Raw genomic sequence first — 24,655 nt, forward strand, 5'->3', positions numbered from 1 at the left:
TCTTTTATTCTCAGCTCCCTGGGGAGTATACAACCCAAGCTGCCTTAAGGCGCTAGAAGGTTAGCAGTTAACATCTCACCCTTCCGGGTACCCACTGCTGGATGAACAGAGGCACATGTCGAACAATGTCACCTGCCAAGGGAGACGCCACATCCCCTACACGTGCTTCAGCGTGGGGCAGGACCGAAGCCCCATCATCTGATCTGTGACACTGAGTTTCCATCTGGCACAGACCAGGGTGTTGACAGATGGACCGGACATTCACGCCCAAATCTTAAGAAACTCAAACTCGTTTTAACGAAAAATAAAGATATTTATTCTACTTACAAACACGGAATTGTGCACAAATGAACAAATAGAAAACAACTTTCCGTGTATCAACAACATGTTACAATAGAGCTCCAATGGTCTATAGCACATTGGTATAATAAGTGTAAATCTATATATTTGTTCTATGTCTGTGGCACTAATTTTCCACAGTGTGGACGAAGCAATAGAATACATCAAACACATTAAAGAGAGAGGGTAAGTGAGTGAGTGAGTGAGTGAGTGGGGGTGAGTGAGTAAGTGTGGGTGTGTGTGCGTGCGTGGGAGAGAGAGAGAGTGGGTGGATGGGTGAGTGTGGGTGGGTGGATGGGTGAGTGTGGGTGGGTGAGTGTGTGTGTCTGCATGTTGGTGCGTGTGCATCTGTCCGTCTTCCGGACTGTCCGTGTCTCTGTCTGTCTGTCTCTGTCTGCCTGCCGGTGTGTCTCTCTGTCGGTGTGTCTGTGTCTTTGTCTGTCTGTCTGCCCGTATGTCTGTCTGTGTCTGTTTGCCTGTCTGTCTGTCTGTCTGTGTGTGTGTATGTGTGTCTATCTGTCTGTGTCTTTGTCTGTGTCTCTGTCTGCCTGTCTGTCTATCTGTTTGTGTATCTGTGTGAACTGAACCGGTGCCGCGTGCCATTGTCCTCCGAACTCAATGTCCTAGGGTTTGTTCCCATATCCTGGACAATGGGAACTCGATCCCAGGACAAATCAGTTCTCTGTGACAATGCCCCATGACTAGGTCCACATGTAAGCCACCATTGCCCCAGGAACATATGTTCACTGGGACCCGTTCCACAAAGCGAACGTAGCACTACGACTGTCGTAAGCTAATGTTAAAGTATGGGAGTTACGATCATCTTAGCGCTACGATCGCTTTGTGGGACGGGGCCCTGGGTTCCATGACCCTGAGAACAAACGTTCCTCCCGGACAATGAGGGGGCTCGGTTCACAATCGTACCGAATCATAGAGAATGAGATTGTCTCCACACAGATCAGTTACACACTGGGGGGTGCGGTGCACGGGGGCGCCAAAACCTCAGATGTCCCCCAATTCTACGCAGAGGTTCGAATAAAAAATCCACCTTGATCCCTTGTGTCAGCTGGATCGTCTTGTTTGTAAACAGTGGGGATAGAATGAATCAGCCCGGGGGTAGAATAGCCCCCACAATACTGAATGTGGCAGGGTTGGGTTCCAGACAGGTCGATGACCGGTATGACCCCTATTGGTATGTAAATCGGAATATCACATGGTTGGCAGTGCATAACCTTATGCTTGTTATGTGAACTATATATTTACGAGGTGGTGATCATCAATATATCCTGAGAATGTAATGGTTTAAGAATAATGGATGCGGACGGTGATACTGGCAGTACGTAGCAACTGGAATAACTGTAACGATTGGATATTTTACAACATAGAATATGAAGTAAGAAAACATATAACTTCCACCTTAATCAAGTTTGTAAAAATCTACATGCAATAAGCCAGAAGATGTTATTAATAACGTTGTACGTTTTCTTACTCCCTCAACAACTTCTAGAATGCCAATCAAACAGTTAATAGATAATATAAAACATGTAAAACAAATATAAACATCGGAACAACTTTAACATGTCGAGGGTTGGAGGGGCAGCTGATACAATACATCAATGTATATTCTCAAAGGCTCTGAAACTAAACTGTTGACATGCCCTCGCGACTGTTTGATGCGTCGCCATACTTCCGACTATGTCTGCACAACAACCCTTACACGGCAGTGAAATACAGGGAAACCTCGTAAAACCGGACGCTACTGTTCTCAGTGAAATGCAGGGAAACCTCGTTAATCCGGACACTACTGTTCCCTGTGAAATACAGGCAAACCTCGTTTATCCGGACGCTACTGTTCCCGGTGAAATGCAGGGAAACCTTGTTAAACCGGACGCTACTGTTCCCAGTGAAATACAGGGAAGCCTCGTTAATCCGGACGCCACTGTTCTCAGTGAAATACAGGCAAACCTCGTTAATCCGGACGCTACTGTTCCCAGTGAAATATTGATGAATCAAATATTTCCGGGTAACGGAGACGTCGCTTTGAAAATATGTCTATGTCCCCCAGTGATTACCGGACTAACAGGGTTTTTGTGTACTGGTTTAACAATGAATATAAAATGACTTCTAATTATTCTACTTCTACAAACGTCAAAACAATGAAAATATGATATATAGTAAATACATTAATATTGTGTTGCAGGTAACACGTTGAATGCACTGCACTCAGTAACATAAAACAATGGGAACTCAGACGTTTCTGTTAAATTCTTATCACTGGCAGTGTAAAATATAGCACGAGACAATGGTCATCAAGAACAACAGTCAACTCACGTGTAGATACAACTGGTGTACAACAGTCAACTCATGTGTAGATACAACTGGTGTACAACAGTCAACTCACGTGTAGATACAACTGGCGTACAACAGTCAACTCACGTGTAGATACAACTGGCGTACAACAGTCAACTCACGTGTAGATACAACTGGTGTACACCAGTCAACTCACGTGTAGATACAACTGGCGTACAACAGTTAACTCACGTGTAGATACAACTGGTGTACAACAGTCAACTCACGTGTAGATACAACTGGCGTACAACAGTCAACTCAAGTGACGGTACAACTGGCGTTCAACAGTCAACTCACGTGTAGATACAACTGGCGTACAACAGTCAACTCATGTGTAGATACAACTGGTGTACAACAGTCAACTCACGTGTAGATGCAACTGGCGTACAACAATCAACTCAAGTGACGGTACAACTGGCGTACAACAGTCAACTCACGTGTAGATACAACTGGCGTACAACAGTCAACTCAAGTGACGGTACAACTGGTGTACAACAGTCAACTCAGGTGTAGATACAACTGGCGTACAACAGTCAACTCACGTGTAGATACAACTGGCGTACAACAGTCAAGTCATGTGAAGGTACAACTGGCGTACAACAGTCAACTCAGGTGTAGATACAACTGGTGTACAACAGTCAACTCACGTGTAGATACAACTGGCGTACAACAGTCAACTCAAGTGACGGTACAACTGGTGTACAACAGTCAACTCACGTGTAGATACAACTGGCGTACAACAGTCAACTCACGTGTAGATACAACTGGCGTACAACAGTCAACTCATGTGAAGGTACAACTGGCTTACAACAGTCAACTCAAGTGACGGTACAACTGGCGTACAACAGTCAACTTATGTGTAGATACAACTGGCGTACAACAGTCAACTCACGTGTAGATACAATTGGCGTACAACAGTCAACTCATGTGAAGGTACAACTGGCGTACAATTGTGAACTCACGTGTAGATAAAACTGGCGTACAACAGTCAACTCACGTGTTGATACAACTGGCGTACAACAGTCAACTCACGTGTAGATAAAACTGGCGTACAACAGTCAACTCACGTGTAGATACAACTGGCGTACAAGAGTCAACTCACGTGTAGATACAACTGGCGTACAACAGTCAACTCACGTGTTGATACAACTGGCGTACAACAGTCAACTCATGTGAAGGTACAACTGGCGTACAACAGTCAACTAATGTGTAGATACAACTGGCGTACAACAGTCAACTCATGTGTAGATACAACTGGCGTACAACAGATACCAGCTTCCGCTAAAAGAGTTGATACCTACATGCTCCAGGCATTAGTACTAAGTTTTGTTCAACCGTGATTTTCAATTACATGAAGTTTCTACTGTTTCACCGGTGTGTTGAGTGGAATGGACCCAGCAATCCAGGTAGTAAGTTGTCAGCCGTGAGATTCTAAGGTCCTGTGCTCCCTGAGCAAGAGTCGGACCAAGGATATGTCGGGGTTCTCAGCTTCTCCTCGCTTGAAGCGATAGCGTCACCCTAAATATAGATTATCATAACGTTTTACGATACAAGCCGATATAGAACTTACATAATAGAATAATAAACTGTTTGCAAACTATAATATGTGCTTATTATATTTTCGGGAATCATTTTATTCAATATAATAAAAGTTCACCTTTTACATAATTTTATCTTATGCCTTTGTTTTTAAAGGGAATTATTACTTTATGATTCAACATCGAACGGGAATGTTTATATGTTTGTTGATATTCACACATTACCTTGGAGTACACAAACCCCTTGTCAATGGTTGGATTAGATGAATAACTGTGCTTTGGCTGGGTGTTCGTGTCACCCTGAGAGAAGGTTCCGCGGGGTCTCTTCAGGGACCTGACTACAATCAGTCTCCCCTGGTTGTTGTAGGGGAGGGAGTAGACTGGCTCCTCGGGACTTCTCCCTTTCCCCGGGACAACAGAGGGGGGTGGGGGAGGCTTCTTCTTGAAAGGCGATCGTTTCAGAATTCTGACAGAGGTAAATATGAGTGAGTGAGTGAATATGGTTTTACGACGCTTTTAGCAATATTCCAGCAATATAACGGCGGGGACACCGGAAAATGGGCTTCACACATTGTACCCATCTGGGGAATCGAACCCGGGTCTTCGGCGTGACGAGCAAATGCATTAACCACTAGGTTACCCCACCGTCCCGAGATAGATGTGAATTATAACGTCATCAAGTAATTGTTCCATGTGACTACTCTAACATTTGGTTTAATATCAACTAAGTTCATAATCAGTAAGTTGCAACCGCCAATACATGAACACAGCCCACCTTCCTGCGGTGGAATGCACCTACCTTTTGACGTACACTGCCAGGACAACTCCCGTCAGGAAGCCAGACGCCAGGCCAAGGATAAGAAACACGTACGGCAGATAGTGGGTCAGACCTGAAACATGCGACAGAGAGTGGTTTAGACACGACACATGTAGTGGTTCAGATAGTGGGTCAGACCTGAAACATGCGACGGAGAGTGGTTTAGACACGACACATGTAGTGGTTCAGATAGTGGGTCAGACCTGAAACATGCGACGGAGAGTGGTTTAGACACGACACATGTAGTGGTTCAGATAGTGGGTCAGACCTGAAACATGCGACGGAGAGTGGTTTAGACACGACACATGTAGTGGTTCAGATAGTGGGTCAGACCTGAAACATGCGACGGAGAGTGGTTTAGACACGACACATGTAGTGGTTCAGATAGTGGGTCAGACCTGAAACATGCGACGGAGAGTGGTTTAGACACGACACATGTAGTGGTTCAGATAGTGGGTCAGACCTGAAACATGCGACGGAGAGTGGTTTAGACACGACACATGTAGTGGTTCAGATAGTGGTTCAGACCTGATACACGTGTGACAGGGAGTGGAGCAGGCACGACACATATCACACAGATAGTGATTCAGACCTGAAACACGACACATGTAGTGGTTGAGATGAGTGGTGCAGACCTGAAACACACAGCACAGCAATATCACGGCGGGGGACACCAGAAATGGGCTTCACACATTGTACCCATGTCGGGAATCGAACCCGGGTTTTGGCGTGACGAGCGAACGCTTTAACCACTAGGCTACCCGACCGCCCGGTTCAGACATGAGAAACATAGGGCACAGTGTGGGTTAGACATAAATTGGAGTCGTTCAGACCTGAAACGCACAACAGATGGTGTTCGGACCTGGAACAAGTGAGGCAAATAGTAGTTCGGACATGAAACACAAGACATAGTAGTTCAGACATGAAACACACAACAGATGATGTTCAGACCTGAAACAAGTGAGGCAAATAGTAGTTCGGACATGAAACACAAGACATAGTGGCTCAGACCTGAAACACATGTTAGAGAGTGGTTCAGACATTAAATGAAACGTGGGCGGGAGTGGTTCAGACGTGAAACGCTTGGAACAGATATTGGTTCACATGAAATACAGAATAGAGTGGTTCAAACATTTTAAAAACTTACAATTTGACGTCGGGCTCGGCTGTACGGGAAGTGCAAGTGTTGGGGATGCTGCTGTGGGTGCTTCTGATGAGGAGGATGGGGAGGGGCTTGCTTGTGTATCTGAATAATGAAACATAAATTTGTTGAAACTAAAATCTTGCATGAAAGAAGAGGATTCGGTTCTCTGTTGTAATACGTGACAAGTTACAGTATAACATTCTTCACATGGATAGTGAGTGAGCGAGTGAGTGAGTATGGTTTTACGTCGCTTTTAGCAATATTCCAGCAATATCACGGCGGGGGACACCAGAAATGGGCTTACATGTATAGCTACAGAAGAACAACAGTATTTAAATGATGATATAAATGTAAAGTTGTAAAGAACCTACCACTGCATGTGACGTCAACCGTAGAATTACCGGATCCTGGCGAAACAAAAACCAATTATAGTGCGTTAGGGAACTAGTATATACGGAGATGCGTAGAGTGAGTGTGAGTGAGTTGATATTAACGCTGATTTGAACAATATTTCAGATATATAATGTCGTATCAGCTTGATGTTGGAGACAATCCTGCGATGCAACATGTCCCAGACGTGTTCGGCTTTGGTGAATCCCACGAGCATGAGTATGGCGCCGACAAACCAAGAACCATAATCACAGAGCAATGGGATTCGAACCCACGATCAGTTATAAGTACAATTACATGGTCTGATTACTCCGGGGGCTTCCAGAGACAGTAGAAACACTGTCCCGTCGTCGTGTGGGTCACGTAAACACTCGCTAAACTAAACGGAGGAACAAAACGAAGCATACACTTGAACATCAACATCGAATAACTATTTCGTGTTTGTTTCATTTTAGCCACCATCAAACATTGTTGTATACTTTCCCTTGCCCGTTTATGCTGTCTGGCTTTATCTGGTAAAAAATCCGGTTTTCAAATAAGTTCTGTGAATATCGGATTATACAGAAAGACATCTTTAAGCAGAAATAAGAGAAAGATTGATCTTTCATTGACTAAAAATATATTCCACTGAAAAAAAGGAGGAAACGAAAATATGTTTTACGACCTTGGAGATATTTGAATGATATATGAAATGCATTTTGACAGGTCCGTTATGACAGAGGACAGCACCTTCCACTTTCATCCAGACACTGTGTGGGCGGCTCTCCTGGTCCACCTCGAGATGCAAACTCCATTCTGACAGGCCGATCGTCTTTGTCTGCATGAAATGGATGTCCTCGCCACCGAGCGTGAGGACTGTGTTGTCATTGTCTCTGAGGAACAGTCTGCTCTGACCTTCACCAAGCCGGACATCGAGCAGCTGAACGCGGTTACCTCCCCTTACTGTACACGTGCAGGTCGCAGCTGATGACGTCATCGTCTGGCCAAGACCGATGTAGACATGTGGACCTTTTCTTGCCTGGTTCTGGCAAACTTTCACTGATTCATCCGCTGTGTAAGAATAATAACAAGTTACGAAGTCATGTTGTCCCAAACGGGATTTGTTATCCGTACAGTGAGTGTGAGTGAGTGAGTTGAGTTTAACGCCGCTTTTAACAGTTTTCCAGTTATATCACGGCGTTTACCACTCCGGTGAAACCCACAAGCACGGGTATGGTGCTGACAAACCTAGAAACATAATCGGGGCGAACAGGGATTCGAACCCACAATCATAGGTTTCTGGTGTGCCAAAGGGACGCAACTCTGCACAGCGAATCGCGGCGCCTTAGACGACTGGACCACCCGTGCTCCCATGAGTAAAAATTCACCCAACTGTAGCAGAAGGCCATGCAATCAGCCATGCCACTGAGCCTGACCACCCGATCCTCTTTAGTCTTACAAGGGGCGGTCGGGTAGCCTAGTGGTTAAAGTGTTCGCTCGTCACGTCGAAGACCCGGGTTCGATTCCCGACATGGGTACAATGTGTGAAGCCCATTTCTGGTGTCCCCGCCGTGATATTGCTGGAATATAGCTAAAAGCGGCGTAAACCCGTACTCACTCACTCACTCACTTTAGTCTTACAACAAGCATGGGTAACTGAAGACCAACTCTGAGTATGGCTGATATCTTTAAATTAACTAAACTGTCTGTAACTATGAAATTATGGTCCTTATAATACCTTATCCTTTGCAACTTAAAAACTGCATCGAGCGTATTCGTTATTCTATTTCTATTTCAAAATAAGGCCATCCGACAATTACCTTTAACACATTCGTGGTTGACCAGCACGGCTGACGGACGCCTCCCCTCCAGTGTGATGTTCATGAGGCTGCGGAGGTGGGTGCCCTGACTCTCCAGGAGACAGTACCTCCTCTGACTGCACTCCTCCAGGACCTCGCGCAGCGCTGACTGGTAGACCGTCTTCCTGCTAGCCTCGCTCTCGTTCACCAAACACCCCCCGATGTCGTACAGTTTGTCATCTCTCTTGTTTTCACAACAACCGTCGCCATTTGGATTACAGTCTGTCTCAGTTCTTTGTAAAAGTTTCAAAACTAATATTTCTTCATTCCGGGAACATTTTAAAATTGATGGTTCTGTTTTGTAGTGACAAACATTGGTTTCATATCCCCTTTCTACGGCATCTTTGCAATTTGCAATTGAAGAACCTGAAAGAAATGAAAACGCAAGGATCATTATAGATTCGCGCTTTTTGATAAGGGTGAGTGCGGGCATAATTAAGAGAAAACGTATTTTTAAACTTGGGGTCGTCTCACCGTGGATTCAACATCTCTTATCATAATCTGGAACCGAGAGCTTTAAAACTGATGTATTAATATGCACGGTGTTTGTGCAAAAAAGGCTTAGTTTAGAGGTAACAAATGGAATTTAATTGTGCTGTGACCAATCACAATCAAGCATTCTGCAATGCAATAGTGGAATGTTGCTTAAAGGGTCATAGGGTCATAGGAATGTATGAAGGTTACATGCACCTGGCAGAAGGTTAATGTCTACACATAACCTTGACCCTTTAACACATGTCCAGGATACCACCGATATCTGCTGACTGTTGGCACAAAGGCATTGAGTGTATGTCTCATGGTGTTAGTATTAAGGGTAATTACATCAGTCAGATGGAACACGGACAATGTCTGTATGTCTAATTGTAGCAGTATGTAAATACTGTGTATTTAAACTTACGTATTTTAAACGTACGTGATTGCCTGTTCTAGTGTTTCTGTAGCAGGTGACCAGGTTTGTAGCGTTAAACACTTCAACATTTCTCTTCTCTGGTCATTGCTGCGTTACAACTCTGCATGATTCACAGCACTGCACTGATTGGGTTAAGTTAATTTAGACTTCTTTAGTATTTATATTTATCATAAGGAGGTTAAGATCTGATATTTTAGTCTTGTTAAATATACTTTTATCATTTTTAATTGAATATCTGTTATACAGTATAATTTGCAATATCATCCGCATAATGTGCAATGTTGTAAATATATTACTTATTCTTCAAAGTCATGATACATTAGTGTGTAGTGTGATAGGTCATTGCTAAAGTAACCAATTAGAATATAAGGTAATTAGTGTGTAAAGCTACCATGTTGTTATAAGGTGCTTTTAGTAATTTATATAGTTTATAGCTTGTATCTGTATCTGTTAGAATACATTCATCTCTAGCTATAATTTATAGCTTACAGCTATAAATATCAGTAATATATTGTACAGTATTTGAGTACACTTGTGTTAATTGTATGTATGTATAATGTTATATTTTTATGTCTATTGTATTATATAAATCGGATTTGTAGCTGTAATAATATACTGATGGCTGTTCTGATAATATATGCTTAAATTCATGCTCATGGTATACAGTAAATGTAATAAGATGTTTGTTTAATTATAGATTCTTGTAACTGTATGTCACTAATTCACCCTTATTATATTTTGCTTTAGGGTATTATCAGCCTTATCCATATTGTGGTGGGATCTCCAAATCCCCGATAGAACAGCAGGCGAAAATAAATCCCATCAACCCCTTACTAGTATTGGTCGTTCCACACAGACGCTATCCCGCTGTTACACAACAGTGTTATTATAAAGTCTATTTACATCACTCAGATGGTACAAGGTCAATGAATGAATGTCTTTATTTCCTCCAGATAAATCCGAAAATTCTGAAAACATCAAAATTATGTCATTAAACAATTAACTGACAAACCATACCTGTATATATCAGTGTCCCGCATATATACAGGCTATAAACAGTGAGAAATACATGTATATATCAGTGTCCCGCATATATACAGGCTATAAACAGTGAGGAATACATGTATATATCAGTGTCCCGCATATATACAGGCTATAAACAGTGAGGAATACATGTATATATCAGTGTCCCGCATATATACAGGCTATAAACAGTGAGGAATACATGTATATATCAGTGTCCCGCATATATACAGGCTATAAACAGTGAGGAATACATGTATATATCAGTGTCCCGCATATATACAGGCTATAAACAGTGAGGAATACATGTATATATCAGTGTCCCGCATATATACAGGCTATAAACAGTGAGGAATACATGTATATATCAGTGTCCCGCATATATACAGGCTATAAACAGTGAGAAATACATGTATATATCAGTGTCCCGCATATATACAGGCTATAAACAGTGAGGAATACATGTATATATCAGTGTCCCGCATATATACAGGCTATAAACAGTGAGGAATACATGTATATATTAGTGTCCCGCATATATACAGGCTATAAACAGTGAGGACTATTGGTAATATTACCACACGTTGTTTAGGATATTGAATTATTTTATATAAATACTTAGAGAATTCTATAACAGTAAAATGCCAACAATGTCATTGTCATCTGCACCAAGAAAAAATGCTAACATATCATGGTTTACCATCATCTCTTTTTTTACATACATTTCAACATCAAGATTATCAATTAGAGGGAGAAAGAATGCATCTCTCTCTCTCTCTGAAAGTGCACATTCACAGTCTAAGATGATATGGTGATAATAATCATTGGCAAAATTATTATACTTTGTGCATATTTTGCTTCTGGATCCAATCTCATAGTGTTATTAAAAAGTGTATTTACATCAGTCAGATGGTTAAAGGACATTGTATGTATGTCTCATAGTGTATTTACATCAGTCAGATGGTTAAAGGACATTGTATGTATGTCTCATAGTGTATTCACGAGAGTCAGATGGTTAAAGGACATTGTATGTATGTCTCATAGTGTATTCACGAGAGTCAGATGGTTAAAGGACATTGTATGTATGTCTCATAGTGTATTTACATCAGTCAGATGGTTAAAGGACATTGTATGTATGCCTCATAGTGTATTCACGAGAGTCAGATGGTTAAAGGACATTGTATGTATGTCTCATAGTGTATTCACGAGAGTCAGATGGTTAAAGGACATTGTATGTATGTCTCATAGTGTATTCACGAGAGTCAGATGGTTAAAGGACATTGTATGTATGTCTCATAGTGTATTTACATCAGTCAGATGGTTAAAGGACATTGTATGTATGTCTCATAGTGTATTCACGAGAGTCAGATGGTTAAAGGACATTGTATGTATGTCTCATAGTGTATTCACGAGAGTCAGATGGTAGAAGGACATTGTATGTATGTCTCATAGTGTATTCACGAGAGTCAGATGGTTAAAGGACATTGTATGTATGTCTCATAGTGTATTTACATCAGTCAGATGGTTAAAGGACATTGTATGTATGTCTCATAGTGTATTCACGAGAGTCAGATGGTTAAAGGACATTGTATGTATGTCTCATAGTGTATTCACGAGAGTCAGATGGTTAAAGGACATTGTATGTATGTCTCATAGTGTATTCACGAGAGTCAGATGGTTAAAGGACATTGTATGTATGCCTCATAGTGTATTCACGAGAGTCAGATGGTAGAAGGACATTGTATGTATGTCTCATAGTGTATTCACGAGAGTCAGATGGTAGAAGGACATTGTATGTATGTCTCATAGTGTATTCACGAGAGTCAGATGGTTAAAGGACATTGTATGTATGCCTCATAGTGTATTCACGAGAGTCAGATGGTAAAAGGACATTGTATGTATGTCTCATAGTGTATTCACGAGAGTCAGATGGTAGAAGGACATTGTATGTATGCCTCATGGTGTATTCACGAGAGTCAGATGGTTAAAGGACATTGTATGTATGTCTCATAGTGTATTCACGAGAGTCAGATGGTTAAAGGACATTGTATGTATGTCTCATAGTGTATTCACGAGAGCCAGATGGTTAAAGGACATTGTATGTATGTCTCATAGTGTATTCACGAGAGTCAGATGGTTAAAGGACATTGTATGTATGCCTCATAGTGTATTCACGAGAGTCAGATGGTTAAAGGACATTGTATGTATACCTCATAGTGTATTCACGAGAGTCAGATGGTTAAAGGACATTGTATGTATGTCTCATAGTGTATTTACATCAGTCAGATGGTTAAAGGACATTGTATGTATGTCTCATAGTGTATTCACGAGAGTCAGATGGTTAAAGGACATTGTATGTATGTCACATAGTGTATTCACGAGAGTCAGATGGTTAAAGGACATTGTATGTATGTCTCATAGTGTATTCACGAGAGTCAGATGGTTAAAGGACATTGTATGTATGCCTCATAGTGTATTCACGAGAGTCAGATGGTAGAAGGACATTGTATGTATGTCTCATAGTGTATTCACGAGAGTCAGATGGTAGAAGGACATTGTATGTATGTCTCATAGTGTATTCACGAGAGTCAGATGGTTAAAGGACATTGTGTGTATGTCTCATAGTGTATTCACGAGAGTCAGATGGTTAAAGGACATTGTATGTATGCCTCATAGTGTATTCACGAGAGTCAGATGGTTAAAGGACATTGTATGTATGTCTCATAGTGTATTCACGAGAGTCAGATGGTTAAAGGACATTGTATGTATGTCTCATAGTGTATTTACATCAGTCAGATGGTTAAAGGACATTGTATGTATGTCTCGTAGTGTATTCACGAGAGTCAGATGGTTAAAGGACATTGTATGTATGCCTCATAGTGTATTCACGAGAGTCAGATGGTTAAAGGACATTGTATGTATGTCTCATAGTGTATTCACGAGAGTCAGATGGTAGAAGGACATTGTATGTATGTCTCATAGTGTATTCACGAGAGTCAGATGGTTAAAGGACATTGTATATATGTCTCATAGTGTATTCACGAGAGTCAGATGGTTAAAGGACATTGTATGTATGTCTCATAGTGTATTCACGAGAGTCAGATGGTTAAAGGACATTGTATGTATGCCTCATAGTGTATTCACGAGAGTCAGATGGTAAAAGGACATTGTATGTATGTCTCATAGTGTATTCACGAGAGTCAGATGGTAGAAGGACATTGTATGTATGTCTCATAGTGTATTCACGAGAGTCAGATGGTAGAAGGACATTGTATGTATGTCTCATAGTGTATTCACGAGAGTCAGATGGTAGAAGGACATTGTATGTATGTCTCATAGTGTATTTACATCAGTCAGATGGTTAAAGGACATTGTATGTATGTCTCATAGTGTATTCACGAGAGTCAGATGGTTAAAGGACATTGTATGTATGTCTCATAGTGTATTTACATCAGTCAGATGGTTAAAGGACATTGTATGTATGTCTCATAGTGTATTCACGAGAGTCAGATGGTTAGAGGACATTGTATGTATGTCTCATAGTGTATTCACGAGAGTCAGATGGTTAGAGGACATTGTATGTATGTCTCATAGTGTATTCACGAGAGTCAGATGGTTAAAGGACATTGTATGTATGTCTCATAGTGTATTCACGAGAGTCAGATGGTAGAAGGACATTGTATGTATGTCTCATAGTGTATTCACGAGAGTCAGATGGTAGAAGGACATTGTATGTATGTCTCATAGTGTATTCACGAGAGTCAGATGGTAGAAGGACATTGTATGTATGTCTCAATGTATTCACGAGAGTCAGATGGTAGAAGGACATTGTAAGTATGTCTCATAGTGTATTCACGAGAGTCAGATGGTAAAAGGACATTGTATGTATGTCTCATAGTGTATTCACGAGAGTCAGATGGTTAAAGGACATTGTATGTATGTCTCATAGTGTATTCACGAGAGTCAGATGGTTAAAGGACATTGTATGTATGTCTCATAGTGTATTCACGAGAGTCAGATGGTAAAAGGACATTGTATGTATGCCTCATAGTGTATTCACGAGAGTCAGATGGTTAAAGGACATTGTATGTATGTCTGATAGTGTATTCACGAGAGTCAGATGGTTAAAGGACATTGTATGTATGTCTCATAGTGTATTCACGAGAGTCAGATGGTTAAAGGACATTGTATGTATGTCTCATAGTGTATTTACATCAGTCAGATGGTTAAAGGACATTGTATGTATGTCTCATAGTGTATTCACGAGAGTCAGATGGTTAAAGGACATTGTATGTATGTCTGATAGTGTATTCACGAGAGTCAGATGGTTAAAGGACATTGTATGTATGTCTCATAGTGTATTCACGAGAGTCAGATGGTTAAAGGACATTGTATGTATGCCTCATAGTGTATTCACGAGAGTCAGATGGTAGAAGGACATTGTATGTATGTCTCATAGTGTATTCACGAGAGTCAGATGGTAGAAGGACATTGTATGTATGTCTCATAGTGTATTCACGAGAGTCAGATGGTTAAAGGACATTGTGTGTATGTCTCATAGTGTATTCACGAGAGTCAGATGGTTAAAGGACATTGTATGTATGCCTCATAGTGTATTCACGAGAGTCAGATGGTTAAAGGACATTGTATGTATGTCTCATAGTGTATTCACGAGAGTCAGATGGTTAAAGGACATTGTATGTATGTCTCATAGTGTATTTACATCAGTCAGATGGTTAAAGGACATTGTATGTATGTATGTCTCAGTGTATTCACGAGAGTCAGATGGTAGAAGGACATTGTATGTATGCCTCATAGTGTATTCACGAGAGTCAGATGGTAGAAGGACATTGTATGTATGTCTCATAGTGTATTCACGAGAGTCAGATGGTTAAAGGACATTGTATGTATGTCTCATAGTGTATTCACGAGAGTCAGATGGTTAAAGGACATTGTATGTATGTCTCATAGTGTATTCACGAGAGTCAGATGGTAGAAGGACATTGTATGTATGTCTCATAGTGTATTCACGAGAGTCAGATGGTAGAAGGACATTGAATGTATGCCTCATAGTGTATTCACGAGAGTCAGATGGTTAAAGGACATTGTATGTATGTCTCATAGTGTATTCACGAGAGTCAGATGGTAGAAGGACATTGTATGTATGTCTCATAGTGTATTCACGAGAGTCAGATGGTTAAAGGACATTGTATGTATGCCTCATAGTGTATTCACGAGAGTCAGATGGTAGAAGGACATTGTATGTATGTCTCATAGTGTATTCACGAGAGTCAGATGGTTAAAGGACATTGTATGTATGTCTCGTAGTGTATTCACGAGAGTCAGATGGTTAAAGGACATTGTATGTATGTATCATAGTGTATTCACGAGAGTCAGATGGTTAAAGGACATTGTGTGTATGTCTCATAGTGTATTCACGAGAGTCAGATGGTTAAAGGACATTGTATGTATGTCTCATAGTGTATTCACGAGAGTCAGATGGTTAAAGGACATTGTATGTATGTCTGATAGTGTATTCACGAGCGTCAGATGGTTAAAGGACATTGTATGTATGTCTCATAGTGTATTCACGAGAGTCAGATGGTAGAAGGACATTGTATGTATTTTTCATAGTGTATTCACGAGAGTCAGATGGTTAAAGGACATTGTATGTATGCCTCATAGTGTATTCACGAGAGTCAGATGGTAGAAGGACATTGTATGTATACCTCATAGTGTATTCACGAGAGTCAGATGGTTAAAGGACATTGTATGTATGTCTCATAGTGTATTTACATCAGTCAGATGGTTAAAGGACATTGTATGTATGTCTCATAGTGTATTCACGAGAGTCAGATGGTTAAAGGACATTGTATGTATGTCACATAGTGTATTCACGAGAGTCAGATGGTTAAAGGACATTGTATGTATGTCTCATAGTGTATTCACGAGAGTCAGATGGTTAAAGGACATTGTATGTATGCCTCATAGTGTATTCACGAGAGTCAGATGGTAGAAGGACATTGTATGTATGTCTCATAGTGTATTCACGAGAGTCAGATGGTAGAAGGACATTGTATGTATGTCTCATAGTGTATTCACGAGAGTCAGATGGTTAAAGGACATTGTGTGTATGTCTCATAGTGTATTCACGAGAGTCAGATGGTTAAAGGACATTGTATGTATGCCTCATAGTGTATTCACGAGAGTCAGATGGTTAAAGGACATTGTATGTATGTCTCATAGTGTATTCACGAGAGTCAGATGGTTAAAGGACATTGTATGTATGTCTCATAGTGTATTTACATCAGTCAGATGGTTAAAGGACATTGTATGTATGTCTCGTAGTGTATTCACGAGAGTCAGATGGTTAAAGGACATTGTATGTATGCCTCATAGTGTATTCACGAGAGTCAGATGGTTAAAGGACATTGTATGTATGTCTCATAGTGTATTCACGAGAGTCAGATGGTAGAAGGACATTGTATGTATGTCTCATAGTGTATTCACGAGAGTCAGATGGTTAAAGGACATTGTATATATGTCTCATAGTGTATTCACGAGAGTCAGATGGTTAAAGGACATTGTATGTATGTCTCATAGTGTATTCACGAGAGTCAGATGGTTAAAGGACATTGTATGTATGCCTCATAGTGTATTCACGAGAGTCAGATGGTAAAAGGACATTGTATGTATGTCTCATAGTGTATTCACGAGAGTCAGATGGTAGAAGGACATTGTATGTATGTCTCATAGTGTATTCACGAGAGTCAGATGGTAGAAGGACATTGTATGTATGTCTCATAGTGTATTCACGAGAGTCAGATGGTAGAAGGACATTGTATGTATGTCTCATAGTGTATTTACATCAGTCAGATGGTTAAAGGACATTGTATGTATGTCTCATAGTGTATTCACGAGAGTCAGATGGTTAAAGGACATTGTATGTATGTCTCATAGTGTATTTACATCAGTCAGATGGTTAAAGGACATTGTATGTATGTCTCATAGTGTATTCACGAGAGTCAGATGGTTAGAGGACATTGTATGTATGTCTCATAGTGTATTCACGAGAGTCAGATGGTTAAAGGACATTGTATGTATGTCTCATAGTGTATTCACGAGAGTCAGATGGTTAAAGGACATTGTATGTATGTCTCATAGTGTATTCACGAGAGTCAGATGGTAGAAGGACATTGTATGTATGTCTCATAGTGTATTCACGAGAGTCAGATGGTAGAAGGACATTGTATGTATGTCTCATAGTGTATTCACGAGAGTCAGATGGTAGAAGGACATTGTATGTATGTCTCAATGTATTCACGAGAGTCAGATGGTAGAAGGACATTGTAAGTATGTCTCATAGTGTATTCACGAGAGTCAGATGGTAAAAGGACATTGTATGTATGTCTCATAGTGTATTCACGAGAGTCAGATGGTTAAAGGACATTGTATGTATGTCTCATAGTGTATTCACGAGAGTCAGATGGTTAAAGGACATTGTATGTATGTCTCATAGTGTATTCACGAGAGTCAGATGGTAAAAGGACATTGTATGTATGCCTCATAGTGTATTCACGAGAGTCAGATGGTTAAAGGACATTGTATGTATGTCTGATAGTGTATTCACGAGAGTCAGATGGTTAAAGGACATTGTATGTATGTCTCATAGTGTATTCACGAGAGTCAGATGGTTAAAGGACATTGTATGTATGTCTCATAGTGTATTCACGAGAGTCAGATGGTTAAAGGACATTGTATGTATGTCTCATAGTGTATTCACGAGAGTCAGATGGTTAAAGGACATTGTATGTATGTCTCATAGTGTATTCACGAGAGTCAGATGGTTAAAGGACATTGTATGTATGTCTCATAGTGTATTCACGAGAGTCAGATGGTAAAAGGACATTGTATGTATGCCTCATAGTGTATTCACGAGAGTCAGATGGTTAAAGGACATTGTATGTATGTCTCATAGTGTATTCACGAGAGTCAGATGGTTAAAGGACATTGTATGTATGTCTCATAGTGTATTCACGAGAGTCAGATGGTTAAAGGACATTGTATGTATGTCTCATAGTGTATTCACGAGAGTCAGATGGTTAAAGGACATTGTATGTATGTCTCATAGTGTATTTACATCAGTCAGATGGTTAAAGGACATTGTATGTATGTCTCATAGTGTATTCACGAGAGTCAGATGGTTAAAGGACATTGTATGTATGTCTCATAGTGTATTTACATCAGTCAGATGGTTAAAGGACATTGTATGTATGTATGTCTCAGTGTATTCACGAGAGTCAGATGGTAGAAGGACATTGTATGTATGCCTCATAGTGTATTCACGAGAGTCAGATGGTAGAAGGACATTGTATGTATGTCTCATAGTGTATTCACGAGAGTCAGATGGTTAAAGGACATTGTATGTATGTCTCATAGTGTATTCACGAGAGTCAGATGGTTAAAGGACATTGTATGTATGTCTCATAGTGTATTCACGAGAGTCAGATGGTAGAAGGACATTGTATGTATGTCTCATAGTGTATTCACGAGAGTCAGATGGTAGAAGGACATTGAATGTATGCCTCATAGTGTATTCACGAGAGTCAGATGGTTAAAGGACATTGTATGTATGTCTCATAGTGTATTCACGAGAGTCAGATGGTAGAAAGACATTGTATGTATGTCTCATAGTGTATTCACGAGAGTCAGATGGTTAAAGGACATTGTATGTATGCCTCATAGTGTATTCACGAGAGTCAGATGGTAGAAGGACATTGTATGTATGTCTCATAGTGTATTCACGAGAGTCAGATGGTTAAAGGACATTGTATGTATGTCTCGTAGTGTATTCACGAGAGTCAGATGGTTAAAGGACATTGTATGTATGTCTCATAGTGTATTCACGAGAGTCAGATGGTTAAAGGACATTGTGTGTATGTCTCATAGTGTATTCACGAGAGTCAGATGGTTAAAGGACATTGTGTGTATGTCTCATAGTGTATTCACGAGAGTCAGATGGTTAAAGGACATTGTATGTATGTCTGATAGTGTATTCACGAGAGTCAGATGGTTAAAGGACATTGTATGTATGTCTCATAGTGTATTCACGAGAGTCAGATGGTAGAAGGACATTGTATGTATTTTTCATAGTGTATTCACGAGAGTCAGATGGTTAAAGGACATTGTATGTATGTCTCATAGTGTATTCACGAGAGTCAGATGGTTAAAGGACATTGTATGTATGTCTCATAGTGTATTCACGAGAGTCAGATGGTTAAAGGACATTGTATGTATGTCTCATAGTGTATTCACGAGAGTCAGATGGTTAAAGGACATTGTATGTATGTCTCATAGTGTATTCACGAGAGTCAGATGGTTGAAGGACATTGTATGTATGTCTCATGGTGTATTCACGAGAGTCAGATGGTAAAAGTCAGTCATGTTTTGATCCGATAAAAATCGACTGCTCCATATTCTAGTTTGCATATGTTGTCCTTAAACAAAGGAACACCGTGGTCATGATTGTGAAGAGACTTCAGATGGCAGCGCTGCCTCTACGTGTGAAAGTCTCCAGGCGCAGATATAGTTGACAATATGTTGGTGTGCAGTCATGTAAATCAATAGACGGGTACCCAGTTAAAGGCACATCGATAGTGATGTCTCAGACAAGATTTTGTTTTGTTTCTTGTACTGGTTGTATTTGTTGCAAACGAACATTTAAGGTGCGCATCAATTGATAAGTTAATGATATACATAAAGTGGTATTAAGTACAATGGATGGGGTTTGACATCGACATGTTTGCACATATAGCTACGTGCATTTACGAGCGCTCGCGTGCTTGCTTGCTTGTGTGTGTGTGTGTGTGTGTGTGTGTGTGTGTGTGTGTGTGTGTGTGTGTGTGTGTGTGTGTGTGTGTTTGTGCGTGCGTGCTTGCGTGCGTGCTTGTACTAGTCCCATAATGCCGGATATATAATGCTAGCCATGAGATGCCATGCCGCAGTTTAACAAAAATACTGCGTTTTCCCCTTAATGTCGAGCGCCAGGCAGGGGGACGTCCCTTGGTATGACACCACCTAGGATCGAACCGCAGACCTTCCGGTCTCCGTGCAGACGCTAGCTATAGCCCTGTATCCACTAGACCACTAACGACAATATCTGGAAAAGGGGTGAAAATGGGCACAAGACCGTCAGTGGAACATTGTTCCCCCTTAAACTAAACGCGAAATTGTTGTAAAGTTACGAATCGCTGCTGACTGGCTATAATTCATTAGGTTAAGAACACACGTGACATCAGGCGCCAGCACTTGTTGGCGATAACGTTGCTCCCGTACTTATAAATTACACGCAAATCAAAGTATACGTATTGAATTAATAAATTGGTGATCGAGTTATTTTCATGTGCAATTATCAAGCATTATTTATATTAATTTCGATTTCATTGTACGACTGTGTTTTCATGGCAACCAGATAACATTCCCTTGTGAAGATAAGAACGTTAAATCACTCCGAAACCATATCTCTCTCTCTCTCTCTCTCTCTCTCTCTCTCTCTCTCTCTCTCTCTCTCTCTCTCTCTCTCTCTCTCTCTCTCTCTCTCTCTCTCTCTCTCTCTCTCTCGTAGTGTACTCCGCTCTGTATACATAACACAGGGGCCTTTTAAATTAAGACCTTACTTCCTTAACGAGCCATCTTTATATAATATTTGTTTTACGCCACATTGTGTTGATTTACCCATGATGACGGTTAATTCATGTCTGACGGTTGTGACCTGTCGGGGGCTTCGCGTGGACATTACCACTCACAAGATAGGCGTCACACTATACTTGCCTCCGGCCCGTGTCTCGTTCTTTTGTGTAGAGTTGCACTTACTTGAAGCCATGGCAACATTGCTAACTGAACACATGTCACGCTAGGCCCCCTTGTGTTTGTGTTGATGCAGTGGAGGGGTGTGGTGGGCGCAAATAGCAGACTGAGTGCACTGCACGAGCAAGGTGACGCCATCGGGTGTTACTGTCATACGACGAAAAGAAAACTTCCGATATATATTACTAGTTAATAAAGTGTCTATAGTAAATATGCAGAACTCAAACCTGTTATATGAGACATGTAGGAGCAAGAGCGTGTAAATCTTCCGGTACAGGATTAAACCTGAGGTAATAAATACGTACCCAACCCTAAGTTCACAATAGCTTCTCACATAAGACGCTAAGTATCCGTGCAATTGATATACTGCAAGGGAAAGGGGGGTTGGAGGGGAGGGGGGAGATGAAAGGGACGGCCGGATTATTATCAGGCACAAGGTATCACGACATACAATTCGTTCTTTCAAAGGTGCACATATGTCGATGTTTTATCAACGTTTTGAGTTGGTAAAATTTTAAAAGGAATTACACTTTTTTTACCGAAAATAGGTTCAATGTTGCCCCAGGCCATCTTTATTTTAAGAAAAGATAATGTAAATATATATTTCGAGAAGATGTTAAAGCATGTAATACATCAATGACAACAAGTTAAATTCTCCCCGTGTATTGTTTCATTTTGTAAACTTAATTCCGAGTTGAAATTACATATAGTTGAATTTTGACGCGTTAATATGAATTTTTTTAAGTTCTGCTCACAGACATAAGTTATCATAAAAGAAATGAAATAGATGTCTGTCTGAACAGTTGTATTCGCTTCAAAATAGTATACAAAATAATTGCACGCACCTCTTTGCCTGTCAACAAATATGCATTGGGTAATATGGATATCCAGCCTTCATTACATGTATACTTCATACAAATCTTCGATGGCAGAGTTCTCGGTCTCCTTTTAACATAGAGGGATGTTTTAAGTTTTACAGTTGAATTATAAATGTCACCGCAAGCCAGTGTTATTAGGTGTTATCATACACGTATATTCACAAGGAGATGTGTGATATATGTGTATAGCCTGTATTAACATGAGTATACACAACGCGAGGAATGTTATCTTCACACCCAGATTTATACCGTTAGATCCCACGGACGCAGCGTTTTCAAACTGTGAAAGAACTGTTATACGATTAGCTGTCACGCTGTGACCTGGACGCTACCCCCCGACCCCTCCTCTCCACGCCCAAAAAGTGCATACATTGCAGCAAACATCTGCCCATGCTTACCTGAACGTGGAAGCAGCATCCACACAAGAACTGCTGCTATAAGTTTGGTAGTTTCCATTCCTTAACTCAAAATCGTGCACGTTTCCTGTTGTTCAAGGTGACTGAAATTTATGCGGTGATTTGACCTAGTTAGTTAAGCCTGTGATAGAAAAACATGAGTCAACAGGAAATTGTGACAAGGGAATTCGGGTGAGCATTGAACAGTTCGCCCCGTGCGATGCACAGTAAGCTGAAAGCCCGCATTTTTAAGGTGTTTTTGTATATTATCAGTTTATTATTACGTATTGCTCATCGCATAGAACATTCATGTTAGGACAACAGCTTAACTTAGACTTACATAAACCCCAATATATAAATACATAATTAAATAAGTAAATATATAAGTATACCCCATATAATAAATAAATAAATAAAAATATAAATAAATAAATTTTAAAAAATTAAATAAAAATAAAAAAATATGCTCGTGGTGAGGGGGGTGTACGGATGACAAATATAAGTTGGACAGCTTTGAACACCTGTGCATGTTCCCTGTGTAGACAATTGAAGGCTAGAGTTATGGCGTCACATAGTACTACAATCGTGTTTGGGTTCGAAACAACGAGTCTTCCTCATTTTGTAAGTGAGTGAGTATGATTTACGCTGTTTTGGAAGTATTCCAGCAATGTCACGGCGAGGAACAGAAAGTGACCCCGCGAATTGTATTCATGTGGAGCATAGAACCAGGGGCCTTAGTTACGAGAGGCGCGTTAACCACGGGGCTACCTATCCCCTCCTGTCACCACTATATTCTCCAGACACTAGGGCAGCTGCACAGGAAACACACTAATAAGGCTGGAGCAGTTGCTGAGACATATCTAACTAAAGACACTACATCACTTGGTAATTTAACATCACTATAACGCCAGCTGGAGCTAACTGTTGTGTAATATAGAACAGGACACGCGGATTCGAACCAACGACAGCAGACACCAGCTGAGGAGAGAGCCGGGTGCTACTAGACTAATGTGCATGAGTCGCCTAAGTGTACAATCTGATACAACACAGCCACCTCTAATTTGATTGTGGTGAAAGCGTTTTAAGTTGTAATTTTAATTTGTAGGGTCGTATGTATAAAAACAAAGTTTTATCTTGTATCGGACAACATATGCCTAAACATGATATCATGCTACGGTGTCAGTTACAGTCAGTTATAAGTCTATATGGGACTACTTTGCAGTCAGTTATTAGTCTATATAGGACTACTTTGCAGTCAGTTATTGGTCTATATAGGACTACTTTGCAGTCAGTTATTGGTCTATATGGGACTACTTTGCAGTCAGTTATTAGTCTATATGGGACTACTTTGCAGGCAGTAATCAGTCTATGTTCATCATTATGTTCCCGAAATATCAGCAAAATACCGCTGGCTCTGACTGAGGATATTATTGTGACCCGCAAGTAGGGGAAGAAACCACTTGACAGGAGCGGTCCACGGAGATTAACGACCTTCTCCCACATTCTCCGATATGCGTCCACAGAGTTAATGAAAAACACCATAATATCGGGTCAGTAGAAAACCGTAAAATAAGCAAAACATCTATGAACACCGCGACACAGATCATGTATATACCCACAACACAGCTCTTTATATAGAAGACATCTTTACGGAAATCATTACGTCCTCTCTGCAATTCAGATGAACGGTGACATAGACACCCCGCGCATAATGTATACAACTATTTTATCAACACCTTGTTTGGACAGTCAACAAACCTGGTTGGCCATGGAAACAGGTAAGTCACATTGTCAATAAAAAGGGAAAAACAGGGGCTGTCTCAATCAAAGAAAAGGGACAGAATGGTATAATTAGATGTTTTTCAGCTTGAAACTAAAGATTCTATTAACGTCTCCAATACTACCTTACCAATTACACACAGCGTGGTGACGATCAGTTAAAAGAAAAGAAAACTATCCTATCCTCACTCTGAGGTCAACCTGCCTCTATAGAGTTTAGAAACTAAAGTTTTCAATTTGTGTATAATTCGAGCCTACGCCTAAGACTACATGTGGCTACCATCGGGCGGTCACCAGGCCCCCACCCCCAACACTGCCACCTGGCAAAGGGACGCATGTCAGTGCCACGATTGTCGGGTTTTGGTAATGATATGGACCACTTTATTGGG

The 24,655-nt window shown here is 40.6% G+C and overlaps 1 protein-coding gene across 1 annotated transcript; it reads right to left on the minus strand.

Annotated features, from left to right (window-relative positions):
• Positions 1–3,643: 3,643 nt before the first annotated feature.
• Positions 3,644–22,811, minus strand: LOC124125817. The gene is made up of 8 exons (XM_048384660.1): positions 22,491–22,811; positions 8,377–8,781; positions 7,307–7,627; positions 6,559–6,594; positions 6,191–6,289; positions 5,026–5,116; positions 4,452–4,692; positions 3,644–4,206 (listed from the first exon to the last, which is right to left on the minus strand). The coding sequence occupies exons 1-8, from the start codon at positions 22,546–22,548 to the stop codon at positions 4,120–4,122; spliced, it is 1,338 nt and encodes a 445-aa protein (XP_048240617.1). The 5' UTR covers positions 22,549–22,811; the 3' UTR covers positions 3,644–4,119.
• Between the last annotated feature and the right edge of the window lie 1,844 nt (positions 22,812–24,655).

The sequence above is a fragment of the Haliotis rufescens genome, unplaced genomic scaffold (genome assembly GCF_023055435.1).
Source record: "Haliotis rufescens isolate VD_foot unplaced genomic scaffold, xgHalRufe1.0.p SCAF_5, whole genome shotgun sequence".
In the NCBI taxonomy this organism is placed as follows: domain Eukaryota; kingdom Metazoa; phylum Mollusca; class Gastropoda; order Lepetellida; family Haliotidae; genus Haliotis; species Haliotis rufescens.

What these genes read in the sequence shown, in the direction of transcription:
- LOC124125817 (XM_048384660.1), bottom strand. Translation starts at nt 22,548, where the DNA reads ATGGAAACTACCAAACTTATAGCAGCAGTTCTTGTGTGGATGCTGCTT. An exon ending in GATGCTGCTTCCACGTTCAG is followed by an intron (nt 8,782 to 22,490) that starts GTAAGCATGGGC and finishes CATTTCTTTCAG; the next exon opens with GTTCTTCAATTGCAAATTGC. An exon ending in TGTCTGGATGAAAGTGGAAG is followed by an intron (nt 6,595 to 7,306) that starts GTGCTGTCCTCT and finishes TTGTTTCGCCAG; the next exon opens with GATCCGGTAATTCTACGGTT.